Source organism: Mobula hypostoma, chromosome 6, assembly GCF_963921235.1.
Source record: "Mobula hypostoma chromosome 6, sMobHyp1.1, whole genome shotgun sequence".
In the NCBI taxonomy this organism is placed as follows: domain Eukaryota; kingdom Metazoa; phylum Chordata; class Chondrichthyes; order Myliobatiformes; family Myliobatidae; genus Mobula; species Mobula hypostoma.
The window spans coordinates 124,295,248-124,310,247 of record NC_086102.1 but is presented as its reverse complement, the minus strand read 5'-3'; the positions used below and the strand labels follow the sequence as shown (position 1 = coordinate 124,310,247).

General features: G+C 40.2%; 1 protein-coding gene across 2 annotated transcripts in view; it reads right to left on the bottom strand.

Annotated features, from left to right (window-relative positions):
* The window catches only part of ino80db (INO80 complex subunit Db), a 127,069-nt gene that overhangs the window by 81,375 nt on the left and 30,694 nt on the right, over positions 1-15,000 (bottom strand). For both annotated transcript variants that reach the window (XM_063051611.1, XM_063051612.1), the window contains exons 2-3: positions 12,488-12,734; positions 6,434-7,248 (exon numbers count right to left, since the gene is read on the bottom strand). In XM_063051611.1, the coding sequence (XP_062907681.1) occupies positions 6,434-7,248; positions 12,488-12,705 (1,033 nt within the window). In that variant the 5' untranslated portion in view covers positions 12,706-12,734. The remainder of the gene's footprint in view (positions 1-6,433; positions 7,249-12,487; positions 12,735-15,000) is intronic.

The following is a 15,000-nucleotide window of genomic DNA, read 5'->3' as shown; positions in this document are numbered from 1 at the left end:
CTAACTCTCAATCCGCAGCAGTGTTCCTGAAATGTCTACTCCTCCTTCTTTTGCATTAAGCTATAGAGGCATTTGGATTTGAAATGGACACCAAACCAGAAATACAAAAGAGAGTTATGTGAGGAAACAAAGGCAAGGGCAATATTTAAGTTGCAGTACTGAAAACCTCCCAAAGTTAACGCATCCTTTCCACACTGTTCAGGTTTCTCAATAAGAATTCAAACCTTTAAATAATTGACTACAGAATTTAAGCTGCAGAATCTTGGACATTAGAGTGGCTCTAGCGACTGGATTCAATCCCGACCTCTGGCCATTTGTGTGGAGTTTGCACAATTGTCCTGAAATTGCACGGGTTTCCTCTGGCTGCTCCTGTTTCCATGCCCTGGCTGAAGATGAGTTACCTGTCCATTGTAAATTGTGTCTAAACTTAGATATGTGCAGTGAGAGGCAGAATCTACAGAAAGCTGATAAGAATGTAGGAAGAATAAAGTGGAATCAGTGTAAACAGGCATTATAGAGCATCACAGGCCCTTTGGCCAATCTAGTCCGTGCCAAACTCTTATTCTGCCTTGTCCCATAGAACTGCAACTGGACTATAGCCCTCCATACCACTTCTCATCCACGTACTTTGATAGCTGTTCTTGCTGTCCACTACAGCCCCAATCTTGGGAGTCATCCACATATTTGCTGATCCAGTTTACCATGTTATCATCCAAATATATACTTATAACTTGATTTTAACTGACATGTGGCTGTTGTGTTTTACTATTTATTGTTATGTTTATTATTTAGTGTTGCGTTTGTTATGTTATGATTGCACTGCTCCTGAGAAACGCTGTCTCATTCTGCCCTGCAGAGCTGATGTACGGTTAGAATGACAATAAAGCTTTCTGAATTTGAAAAAAAATCATTAATATATAGTAAGTGACAAGAAAAAAAAAACCCAACACTGATTCCTGCAGCACACGACTCGTCACAGATATCTAGTCTGAGAGGCAACCATCCAATACCATCTCTAGCTTCTACGGCTAAGCTAATGTTGAATTCAACTTACTACTTCATTCTGAACGCCAAGTGGCTGAACCTTCTTGACCAGCATCCCATGCAGAACTCTGTCAAAAGCCTTGTTAAAGTCCATGCTGACAGCACCCACTGCCTTTCCTTCATCAACTTTCCTGGTAATCACCTCAAAAGACTCTAAGATTGGTTAGACACAACTTGCTATGTACAAAGCCATCTTGACTATCCCTAATCAGGCTCCATCTATCCAAATACTTATAAATTTTCTCTCTTATAATACCTTCCAATAATTTACCCACTACTGACATCAGGCTCACTGGCTTATCCTTTCTTGAATATTGGAACAACATTAGCTGTCTTCCAGTCCTCCAACACCTCGCTTGTGTTTAAGGATAATTTAAATACCTCTTCCAAGGGCCAGTGCAATTTCTGCATTAGCCTCCCAAGTGGCTCAAGAAGACACCTTGTCAGGCGCTGGGGACTTGTGGATCCAAATTTGTGTCAAGGCAACAAGTACTTCCACTTCTGTAATCTGTATACGGTCCAAGGCCTCACTACTGTTTTGCTTCAGTTCCATGGACTCTGTGTCTGCCTCCCAAGTAAATACCAATGCAAAACATCCACTTAAGATCTCCTCCATCTCTTTCATATTGATGCTTAGGCGACCACACTGATCTTCAAGTGAACCAACTTTGTTCCTTGCTATCCCTTAACTCTTAATATATCTGTAGAAGTACTTGGGATTCTCCTTTACATTGTCTGCCAGAGCAAACTCTTGCTTCCTGATTTCCCTCTTAAGTGTTCTCTTACATTTCTTGTACTCACGTGCCCCATTTGTTCCTTGCTGCCTATATTTGTTATATACCATCTTCTTCTTTTTAACCAGGATTTAATAGCCTTTGTAAACCAGGGTTCTCTAAACCTGTTAGACTTGCCTTATAATCTAACAGGAACATACAAACTATACTCTCAATATTTCACTTTTGAAGGTCTCCCACTTACCGAATACCCTTTGTCAGAAAACCCATCCCCGTCCACACCTACCAGATACTTTCTGATGCCATCAAAATTGGCCTTTCTCCAACTTACAATATCAACCCAAGAACCAGTCCAATCCTACTCCTTAATTATCTTGATACTAATGGAATTGTGATCACTAGATCCAAAATTCTCCCTATGCACATTTCTGTCACCTGCCCCGTCTCATTCCCTAACAGGAGATCCAGTATCACATATTTGGGGCTACTGTACATTGATTAACATATAAAGGTCCCATTTTGGATTGGGTGCTTGATAATCACTGAAGATTTGGTGCACAAAAGAGCATATTTCTATGGTGTACAACTGTACAATATAGTTTTTGTCAATTCACTTATACAGCTGATGAGAGTTTAGGTGTTTTAAGAAAATATAACTACATGCCATTACACAGCACTTTTCAGGTCACATTCACCAACCACGAGAAAGAGAGTATCAGATTAAAAACAAAAAAAAAATCCTAAGGTACACTACAGTCAAAATCATATATTATAAGAAACAAGCTCTTCCGCAGAGCAAAGTATCTATTGCAGCTGGTCCCATTTGCCTGTGTTTGGGTCATATCCTTCCAAACCTTTTCTATCAATGTCCTTACAATGTCTTGTAAATTGGTGAAATTAACAGCAAAGAAAGCTATCAAGGCTTGCAGTGGGATCTGAACACGCCAGAAAATTGGGCTGATAAATGACAGATGGAATTTAATGCAGACAAGTGAACATATGAAAGGAAGTTTTGATTGTTGCATGTAGGGGAGGGGGATGGAAAGCAAAGGTCTGGATATGGGTAGATGGGGACCAGGCAGAAAAACAGGTCGGCATGGATTAGATGGGCTGAAAGTTCTGTTTCAATGTTTTATCCTCTATGAATCTAAATGTTATAATTGCATCCACCTCTACCACTATTTTTGGCAGCTCATTAAGGATGGACATTATATCTTGCAAAGTCTGCTGGTATAGTAAATAAGTAAAGTACTTTCACTGGAAGCTTCAGAGATGTGCCAGTACGTTACAATATTTTAAATGCAAGAATAAAAAATGTCAGATATTACCCAGACTCTTTTTCATTAACTTTGCTATTTGCTAGGCTAGGTTCATACAGTGCTGTTCAAAAATCTTAGGCACATATATATAGCTAGGATGCCCAAGACTTTTGCATAGTACTGCAGTAATTTAATGTATTACACTGAATTGTCGCAAAAAAAAAAATCATAACGTATGTGAGTTATGATAAACCTGATTCTGATACGGGTCTCTATTGTGGACTGAGAGTGGGAAGGGGGAAATGGTTGGGAAAAGGGGAAGGGAAATGGGAGGGAGCAGGAAGCATGAAGCACCAGAGACACATTCTGTAATGATCAATAACCTAATTGTTTGGAATCAAATGACCTTGCCAGGTGTCTCAGGGCTGGGTGTGTCTGAACCCACACCACCCCTACCCCAGCACTCCTCTGCCATGTGCCCCTCCTGTGGTGCTCCACCCTCGCCATTCCCAACATTCTTTGCTCCCACCAGATTTATAAACTCACACTCCACATTAACAAATACAGTACTGCGCAAAAGTCTTAGGCATCCTAGCTATATACATGTGTCTAAGACTTTTGCACAGTACTGTACATCAACTCACAATAACGTGCACGAACTTTACATAAAGCTTTACTTTGAAAAGTAGTGATTTATTAAAAGAACTTTGTATAAATTAGCACACAGCAGAAAACCATGAGCATCTTTGCTGGTGCTGGATCATCCTAGGTAGAAAATTAAATACAAACCCCATTTCCAGAAAAGTGGGGATATTTTCCAAAATGCAATAAAAACAAAAATCTGTGATACGTTAATTCACGTGAACCTTTATTTAACTGACAGAAGTACAAGGAAAAGATTTTCAATAGTTTTACTGACCAACTTAATTGTATTTTGTAAACATACACAAATTTAGAATTTGATGGCTGCAATACACTCAACAAAAGTTGGGACAGAGGCATGTTTACCATTGTGTTACATCACCTTTCCTTTTACTAACACTTTTTAATCGTTTTGGAACTGAGGATGCTAATTGTAGTAGATTTGCAATTGGAAATTTTGTCCATTCTTGCTTGATATAAGACTTCAGCTGCTCAACAGTCCGTGGTCTCCGTTGTCTGATTCTCCTCTTCATGATGCGCCATACATTTTCAATAGGAGATAGATCTGGACTGGCAGCAGGCCAGTCACACGCACTCTATGTCTACAAAGACATGCTGTTGTAGCCCGTGCAGAATGTGGTCTGGTATTGTCCTGCTGAAATAAGCATGGACATCCCGGGAAGAGACGTCGCCTTGATGGCAACATATGTCTCTCTAAATTCCTAATATACGCATCAGAGTCAATGGTACCTTCACATACATGCCGTGGGAACTGATGCACCCCCATACCATCACAGATGCTGGCTTTTGCACCTTTCACTGATTACAATCTGGATGGTGGTTTTCATCTTTGGCACGGAGAACTCGACGCCCGTTTTTTCTGAAAACTAGTTGAAATGTGGACTCATCTGACCACAGCACACGGTTCCACAGTCTTTCGGTCCATCTGAGATGAGCTCTGGCCCAGAGAGCTCACCAGCGTTTCTGCATAGAGTTGATGTATGGCTTCCTCCTTGCGTTATACAGTTTCAAGTTGCATTTCTGGATGCAGCGATGGACTGTGTTGAATGACAATGGTTTTCTGAAGTATTCCCGAGCCCAGGTGGCTATAATTGTCACAGTAGCATGACAGTTTCTTAGGCAGTGCTGCCTGAGGGCTCGAAGATCACACGCATTCAACAGTGGTTTCCAACTTTGCCCTTTACGCACTGAGATGTCTCTGAATCTTTTCACAATATTATGTACAGTAGATGTTGAAAGACCCAAATTGTCTGCAATCTTGCGTTGAGAAATGTTCCTTTTGAACTGTGCACTTTTCAATCTTATTTTAACTCTGTCCCAACTTCTGTTGAGTGTGTTGCAGCCATCAAATTCTAAATTAGTGTATGTTTACAAAATACAATTAAGTTGGTCAGTAAAACTATTGAAAATCTTTTCTTTGTACTTCTGTCAGTTAAATAAAGGTTCACGGGAATTAACATATCACAGATTTTTGTTTTTATTGCATTTTGGAAAATATCCCAACTTTTCTGGAAATGAGGTTTGTAAATGAATATGTCCCTGATTATATCTCCTGTTCAAGCTATCATCCATAGTTCAGAGCTTAGATATACACTAATTTACTAACAGCCATTGATCTGGCTTCACAACTGTGATTGGTGAAATACTGTACATGCACCACTCTAGTATGGCTGGGCAAACACCAACAGTATTAGTTATTTTGCCATGCAATACCACCTATTATGGTTGCAAGCAAGCTTCATCCTTTAATGATCAGACATAACATGTTTTTAACATGCTGATTAAAAATCCATGTGTCCCACCAAAAATATGCCACTGATAAAAGAAATGAATTGTACTTTGGTCTCCTTTCCAATGCCCCTTGTTTTTAATTTCCAAGATATTACATTTTTCATGAGTGGGAACAGAAAAGAAAGTGAAACGAAAAGAAGAAAGGAAAAATAAGGAACACGAACAGAAAAGGAAGAAAGGGATATAAAGGTTTACAAGTTGATAGCACTTTTCCTGACCTCAATACTCCTGAGCTTTTTAGAGCAAGTGAAGTACATCTGTAGTTACACTGGATATATGGTGGTTAATTTGAACAAAATGAGGAAACACATCAGCAATCAGATTTTGACCAGGTCAAATGTGCTTTCGGCAAAAAAAAATCTACTGATATTTTGTATAAGTTTCACTCATTGCGTGAAATAGTTTGATGTGATCTCAGAGATTTTGAGGTAGGCATGAATAAGCAAACAATCTCTGGCTACTATTTAGCAAATCAATTTTGGATCCATTTTGCCTTGGATGCCATTTGTGACAGCCTTGCTTGTAATATACGCCTTACTGAAGTTCATGTAGCCCTCATCTATGTCCTTTATTACATCTATGAAGTACCTATTCTCTCCCTGGCTATCCTCTTCCCCTTAATACACTTCAAGATACCTTGTCACCCATCTTATATTTGTGGCTAAAAGTTTTGGACTCTCCCAAAAGTGCACCCACCTTAAAATTTTTCCTTACTTTAAATATGCCTATCAGGTCAACCATTCATTTTTTTGCTTGAGTCCTCAAATCTTTCTTCATAGTTACAACTTCTCAGTCTTATACTTTGTTGGTTGCCTCTACGTTTTTTAATTACAAAATAAAGATCAGAATTGAGACAATATTAATTCAATTATCCAGGCACTGCCCATGATGCCACACAACAAAGGTTTGCAGTTTCAGTCAAGTAGCCTTGCACGTTCCTACCTAAATGTGGAAAGAGATCCCGATGTAATAGTTGCTTCTCAGCACACAGTTTTGCTAGTCTCTTTAGCCTGTTCACACAGGCTAAGTGCTGTTTGCAGACCGGTGTGGAGCTTGAAGCCTTCAGGACAAAAATATTGGGCCTAGAAGTGTCTGTTGCCTTGGTAGCTGCTGGGGATGGGACAGCAGCAGGCTGTAGTACAGGCGGCGACTTCGTTTGCTGAGGGGGAGAGGCGGTCCGATGGGGCTTTCCGTTTGGCGAGTGTGAGGCAGGCGTTGCTGCTACTGTACCGTGGGCTGCCGCTTGTGGCAGGCTGGGGCTTGAGGGTAAAGGGGGTTTGCATAGCAGGCCCAGTGACAGTACAGCAGGTCGTGGGGGACTGGAGAGAGGGGGAGTGCTGGGGTAGAGTGACTGAGGAGGTGCAGGGTGTGGGATAAAGTGCTCTGATTGCAGTCTGCAAATATCAGGCTCTCGTAGCAGCCGCTGCTGCTGCTGCTGCCGGTTCTGAGCCAGTTTGGTCTGAAGCTTCCGTTTGACAGTTCCTTTCCTCAGCGCACAATCATCATCGTCAGGGAAAGCAAATGGGTCGTCAATCTCGCGGTCCAGGTACTGAAGGGACAGCCGCGGCCTCTGTGGTGACCGCGTCGGTCCATCCAAACCATTTGCTGTTTTCAGGGCCAACGAGGGCACTGCCAGGCTGACTGCCATGGTAACATCAGGGTGCAGTCTGGAGCGCACGTCTTCTAGCTGCTCATTCTTTTTCTTCCGCTCTTTCTTGGGCACCAAACCGAGAACTTGCAGATGGCTGTTGCAGTATCTGTTGGGGAAGAATGAAAGTATTAGCATAACAGGAATTACTGCTACAGTGGCAAGTATCACACCTTGTTCAAATAAGGCTCCATGTCCCTCCATGCTTTGGAACCAGAAGAAAATGATGTAATCGATCATAAATTGTGAAGTGTTGCATTGTTCTCATTTGAATTCACCAATGTGCTAATTTTCCCCGCAGTACATCCAGATGAACTGTGAAAAACATTATACAATTATGAATTGTCTCCTCCCAAGCTTAGGATGTGTTTAGAGCTTTGAGCTGAATGGTATGGAGTTTCAAACTCTAGGTCATGTAACAATGTGAGGTCTACATCATTAACAGGCCATTTGACTCATTTTGGTTCAAGGGCTCCAGACTAGACACCTTCTACTATGTTTAACCCCAACCCAACAACGCTCTCTGTTCCTGATAAATGAAACTGTAGGGTGGAAGGACTCAGCCAGCCAAGCAGCATCCAAGGGGAGAGAAACAGTCTATTGGGTCGGGGTCCTTCCTCAGACTGACTGGTTAATGTTCCACTTCAAGGAAGAGCCCCTGATCTGAAACATTTACCTGTTTTTCTTTCCTCAGATGCTGCCTGACTGGCTGAATTCTCCAGGAATATTCTGTTTTCATTTTTGCCTTATTTGCATACCAAAATTTCCCTTGAATACTTAAAAGGCAACGAAACTTACCCTCATTTCTTAATTGGAATTAATGGCACCTAGATTTGAATTCTTCTTCAGTGGTGGCATCTTGCCTCCACCTACTTTAATAATTTCTAAATTTTAATTTGATAATTCTCAATTTTCTCTTTACTGGAGAAAAGTGTCTGCAGCCAGTTTATTTCTGTGAAAGTTACGCATTACGCCATCGTTGTTGACTTACTAGAATATATTAATATTCATATACAAAAGTAGAAATAAAAGACAAAAACAGTTCTTCAATACTAGAATCAATCTCCTGTTGCTTAAAGAGAGTTAGGACAGGGTAGTCTCAAGGAGTGTTCACATACATGCATTAATAGCAGTCCACCATTCTCAAAATATATGCTAATACAGCACTGGGGTGAAATGGAGTCTGCTGTAAGATAGTCATTGCAATACAAAAAAAAGCTGAGAGGTTAGATTAAGGTATCAAACGATGCATCATACAAAGTGAAGGCAAAATCTTTAGAAAAAATAACAATGAAACAACAGAAAGAAATATTGGCCCACAATAGTTTGTGTACTCATCTGACAATGTGTCGAGGTCTGTGACATGGAGTGGATGGGAGAAAGGTGAAAGAGCTTTCTAGGTTAAAAAAAATCAGCAAACATGTTAAATCTGCAAAATGCAGGGCAACACGGAAAGTTAACATCTTAAGAACAATACTTGGATAACTTGAAGAATTTGTACATAATGCAAGACATTAAAATAGACAAAACATTAACCCCCTAATGAAATACCAGAAGAAGAAGTGACAGTGAAGGAAATAGTTTGGTGCAGACAAATGATCGATTTCAAAACTACGTTTTGTATCAATAGGGCAGAGTAAGTCATGATAGCAGTCAATGGATCATAAATACTATAGTAAGAGTAGGCATAACCAACAAAACAAAGAGAACCTGTTGAACAATGGATCTCACTAAAGGATAACGTTGACAGCTAAGATCACAGGGAGGCAATGTCTGCCTGGGGAAAGCAGTGTTTTATTTTACAGTTGATAATAACTTCTCAAAACAATTGTAGGATTTAACATTAATTTCCAATTGAAAGAGCTATGTTTGACTTCTCACATTTACTCATACCAAATTATCATTCAAAACATAACCCTACTGGATTTGCAAATGATCAACAGCATTCCATTTTAATTAGAACCACAGACACCAGCTGAAACGTTCAGTTTTATGAAGATCTAAGCTCAATTGGAAAAGATGTTTCTCAGTAACCCTGACTGAGAGCAAAGGACAGTCCAAACAAACATCTCCAAACTCCTAGACCTAGGACTTGGCACCCTCTCTACAGCTGGATCCTTGACTTGCTGACCAACTGACCACAATTTGTGAGGATAAGTAGCAACACATCCTCAACACTGGTGCCAAACACAACTGCACCCTCAGCCCACAGCAGAGTTATTCTGAACAAGTGCATGGCCAGATTCTGCTCAAACTTCATTTACCACCATAGTGAGCTGGATCTCAAACAACAACAGCTTGCAGGAATGAGATGGAGACTCCATTGTGATGATGTCAAGACAACAACTTCTGCCTAATGTCAGCAAAACAGAAATTTAATCACTGACTTCAGGAATATATCAATGGCCCTGATGTGGACAATGTTGAGAACTTCAAATTAATGGATGCAAATATTACCAACATGTCCTGATCCAGCCACATATAGCCCATGATAACACACCAACTTCTCTATTTCCTCAGACAGCTGAAGTCAGCACGTCTCCATGACTTTCACCTTTCTTTACAGATGCACTGTAGAAAACTTCCTGTTCAAATGCAGCACAGCTTGGCATGACAACAGCTCTGCCCAAGACCTTAAGAAATTGCAGCGTTCTGAATCTAGCCCAGTCATCATGAAAACCAGCTTCCCTCCCCCACCCCATGCACTTTCCCCTGCCCCGGGAATGCAGACAACATAACCAAACAAAAAGCAAAGAAAAGAAAAATCAACATAACATTTCAGATCAGGACCTCTCCAACCTTAGGCATTCTCCCTTCTACTCTTTTCCAATTGGGCAGAACACACAAAAGCTTGAAAATATGTATCACCGGGCCGGCTGGTGGTGCAATGTCATCAGCACCGTACCCAGGAGTGGAGGTTTCTGGGTTCGAAACCAGTTGGGTCCGCTCCTGAGTACGTTTCCATCCGTGCTGGGTTGAGTGTCGAGATCGCAACTTGACCTCATAAAATAAAGGGAAAATACTGTGAAAATGTCTGTGTGAGGAGTGGTGCGTCACACAGTCTCTCTCTCTCTCTCTCTCATACTGTGTCTTGTAAAAAGCCATGAAAAAAAAGACATCATGGATGGACACACACACGCAGGCACACGCAAAAGAAAACATGTATCACCAGACAAGGATATTGAATCCCCTGTTATAAGACTAATGAATGGAATTCTTATATGATAAAGTTCAGCTCTTGACCTCACAATCTCCCTCATCATAGCCCTTGCACTTCTCTGCCTGGACTATAATTTCTCTGTAACTGTAATCTGTATTACAATTGTATTACAGAGGTTGTATTGAGAGCACCCTGAGCAGCTGCATCACTGCCTGGTTCGGAATTTGCACCATCTCCGATTGCAAGACCCTGCAGCAGATAGTGAAGTCAACTGAGAAGATCACTGGGGTCTCTCTTCTCACCATTACAGACATTTACACCACATGCTGCATCTGTAAAGCAAATGGCATTATGAAGGACCCACACACCCCTCATACAAACTCTTCTCCCTCCTGCCATCTGGCAAAAGGCACCGAAGCATTCGGGCTCTCATGACCAGACTATGTAACAGTTTCTTCCCCCAAGCTATTAGACTCCTCAATACCCAGAGCCTGGACTGACATCAACCTACTGCCCTCTACTGTGTCTATTGTCCTGTTTATTATTTATTGTAATGCCCGCACTGTTTTGTGCACTTTATGCAGTCCTGGGTAGGTCTGTAGTCTAGTGTAGTTTTTGTGTTGCTTTACGTAGTTCAGTGTAGTTTTTGCATTCTCTCATGTAGCACCATGGTCCTGAAAAACGTTGCCTCGTTTTTACTGTGTACTGTACCAGCAGTTATGGTCGAAATGACAATAAAAAGTGACTTGACTTGATCTCTCGTACAACCTCAATGTACTTGTGTTTTGAATGATCTGTCTGGATAACTTGCAAACAAAAGCTTTTCACTGTGAACCAGCACACGTGACAATAATAAACCAATTACCAGTTACACAGCAAATGAAAAGTTAAAATCTACAGGTGCTAAAAATATGAAATATGAAATTTGTTGAAGGATCATGGAATTGAAACATTAACCCTATTTTCTTTCTCCAGATGCTACCAGACCTGCTGAGCATTTCCAGCATTTTTTGCTGTTATTATTGTTAAATGGCAATGTTCCTCAGAACTAATCAGAATCAGGTTTGTTATCACTGTCTTATATGATGTGAAATTTGTTGTTTTTACTATGTTCATGAATCATTCACAAATCTGATGGCAAAGGGGAAGAAGCGTGTGTATCTTCGGACTCCTGTACCTCCTCCCCGATGGTAGTAATGGGAAGAGGATATGCGTCCTTCGTGTCGATACTCAAGACACCGCCGCTTGAAAATGTCCGACGACAGGGAAGGTTGTGCCCATGATGGAGCTGGATAAGTCTATAACCCTCTGCAGCCTCTTGCTCGCCACCGAACATCTACAGACATTAGTAATTCTTTGGTGACACTTAATTGCGTCACAGTGGAACAACTTCCAGCAGTACAGAGACTTGCGTGGATTCTCTGCTGGGGAAAGATATTAATTGCCTGGGTAGTGGACTCTGAGCAATGCAGGTCATCATGTTCCAAGAATAAATTACTGTTCCACAATTAGATGATCTGCACCAGGGTAACAGTAGGGGAAGGGGAACACAAGCATATTTCTTGAGGAACATCAGAAGAAATCCTGAACATCTCCTGCATCCTTGTGGAATTTGAGACCAGGATTTATTACTACCCTGGGAATAAGAGGGGGAAGAAACATATGCTACTTTCAAAAATTATCTTATATCATCTTCTCCAGAGATCTACTTTTGTTTGGTATTTGAACAACCTGTCTTGCAACAACAATAATCCTCTCCTTGATTTTTATTTAAACATAGAAACATGGCATTTACTTTTTGTGGCAGCACTACCAATGTTTCACTCTTAAAGTGCAGGTGATACGAGAAAATTGCATGTTTTTACAAAGGGAAAACAACAAAAGTCTATTTAAAAAGAAAGTAATTTATTCTGCTCAACCCTTGAAATAAAACACTTTACTGCATCCTTTCAGTGAGGTCTGAGAAACCAGTTGTGATTTATAGGGATATAAATGGGGAGAAAGTATCAGGTTTAGCAAAAGGACATGTCAAGCTATATCCTATGTCACTCTTCATTGAACAGGAAAAGTGTGTGGAGTATAAAACCAGGGTTAGGTCTGATCCAATCAGTCTATTAAAGAGTAGATCGATTACAAATACATTGCCACCCTAAGTCCCTTGTTGCCCTAATAGGAAAAGATGACTTGCCTTCGGTCTTCAGACTTCGGGATAGGGTTTGTACACCGCTGGCTGTTGTACTTGGCTACAAATTCACATTGCTTGAAAGGAGCAGTCTTGTCTTCCAGAACGTGGCGAATGCAGAATGCGTAGCCGTTGAGCCGGCGCTGCTTACAGAGCTTTGGGCTATAGGAGCACAATGGCTTATTATCGACCTCTGAGAAGTGTATGTGTTTGCCTTCATACATCACGTGATTCTTCTCCTTGTGAACATTAGCTACAGAGAAAAAGGCAGAGCGTCAGGTACAAACATGACAAATTGGAAATTGGAGGGGGAAATAATACCTTAGACTAATGTGGGCAGGAATGCATTGATACCTTCCAGCCCTGGCTCAATTTATTCTCTTGAGACACAGTTTGGTGGATATCAATCAACCTTTATCAGGATACCTTAGTGGCCTACCTTTCATTTCTCTGGATGCGGACTACTATCAGGTTAAGCGACCAATGGGAAAATTTTATGAGGAAGTTGGGGAAATCAAAGCAGTCCTCATCACGGGAGTGATGGGCTCTGGGAAGCTCATGATCTGTTCCTCTCAAGTTCACGGCCATAACTCAATTGGCAGTTCACTTGCACTTGAGTCAAAACATGGGAAGTTGAAATTTCCTTCCAGAGCACAAAAGTCACGGCCGGCACTCTCATGCACTGCTGAGGGAATACAGCACTGACTGAAGTGGCCTTTCAGTTAAGACATTAAAACAAGGGCCTGTTCACTTGGATTCAATAGATCACATGGCCCAATCTTGAAGAACAGCAGCAGAAATTTCTTGGTTTCCCTCGCCAATACCAGGCTCTCAATCAACACCCAAAGCAGTTTACCTGGTCATTTATTACTATCCATGGACATTTATTGTGCACAAATTGAATGCTGCATTCTTGTATCAGACTGTAATTGCACTTTGTTAGCTTCATTAGGTACCAGTCATCAAGGTGTTTTGTGAAGTATTGTCTGATTATCATAGGAGATGAACCACGGATCTATGCTAGGGGGACTAAAGCAGTTCTCATTTTTTTTTTACACAGTTGCTTCATATTTTGTTCTTTCTTTTTAAATCTTTTTATTGAGTAAGTATACAAAAAAGGTAAGCCATATAAACATTAATACAATGTTAAAATATAATAAAATTCCAAAAGATAACAATACCAAAAAGAAAATACTACAAACAATGTAATTTAAGCATAAGAAACTAAGATAACATAATAGTATACTAAATTTTATATATATCAATGGAAAAAAAAGAAAAAAAAACCCCCAAAAAAAACAAAAAAAAACCCACCGTGCAGCTAACCATATTTTTGAAGGTATGAAGTAATAAGGAACTTTCTGTCCGATTATTAATATTTTTGCAATTTTGATACAAGAAACACGAGAACTGACAAATTATATATACACATTGGCAACTGCATGCCTGCACCAAGTCCAGTATTTCATATTTAGACAGGGAATGAAGTTAGCTCCATGTTACCTCAAAATTCGAACATTCATCATTGGGTCTTGATTTTGTTCTTTCAGTGTTGGTCTACAGGGTACCCTTAGCAGACATTAATTTATTCATCCATATAATATTTCAAACATAATTTAAACTTTACAGCCCAGACAAGGTGTGCAAAAACACAATATAACCATACATAACTCTGTGTATAGTGGATAACATAATAAGGTAATTACAAAAACAAAGCAGTACCTCAACAAGTTTTACACAAACGTGAACAGTTTTGATAGAAGACAATCTTCTGCAATTTCACTGAACGTGAATCACATCAGTTCAGTCCAACATATAAAAAAATTCATTGACGGACCATTTCAGAATAAGCTTCAATTTAATTCAAATTGCTTTGTTCTCAGTCCAGATAAATGAACTTCATGTTTTAACAAGGGCCAAAAGAAAATCAAATCATAAAATTTTGCTTCTCACCATTTTATCTAATAGAGGAAAAGGTTTAAGCTACTCAAGAGCATAAAAGTAGTAAAAACACAGCACTCAATCCCTCACACGTTTGCCACCATTTATTTGGCCATGGCTGATCATTTTTCTCTGCACTAGCTTCCTGCACTAACTCCATATCCCTTTATTCTTTTTAATATCTTGAAAATCTCTATCTGAAATATATTCAGTGACCAAGCCTCCATAGCTTTATCCTCCTGGGTAGGAAATCCCAAAAAATCACAACCCTCTAGGTGACAAACTTTTTGCAGTTCCCATTAGACAGAAAGTGCAGAAGACAAAATCTCTCACCACCAGGTTAAAAAATAGCCACTTACCTTCAAACATTTAGCTCTTGAACTCATCAGCAAAACCCTAATTGCCACTACAGTTAAGCAACTCTACACCCACTCTTATCACTTTCCACTAAAATGGACTTTGTTTTGTTCTAATTGTATTTTTTTCTTGTAAAAATTGTGTACAATTCTTTTCTTGTGAATGTTGCTTAAATGATGCTATGTCACTGTGATATTGCTGCAAGCAAATTTGTCATTGTA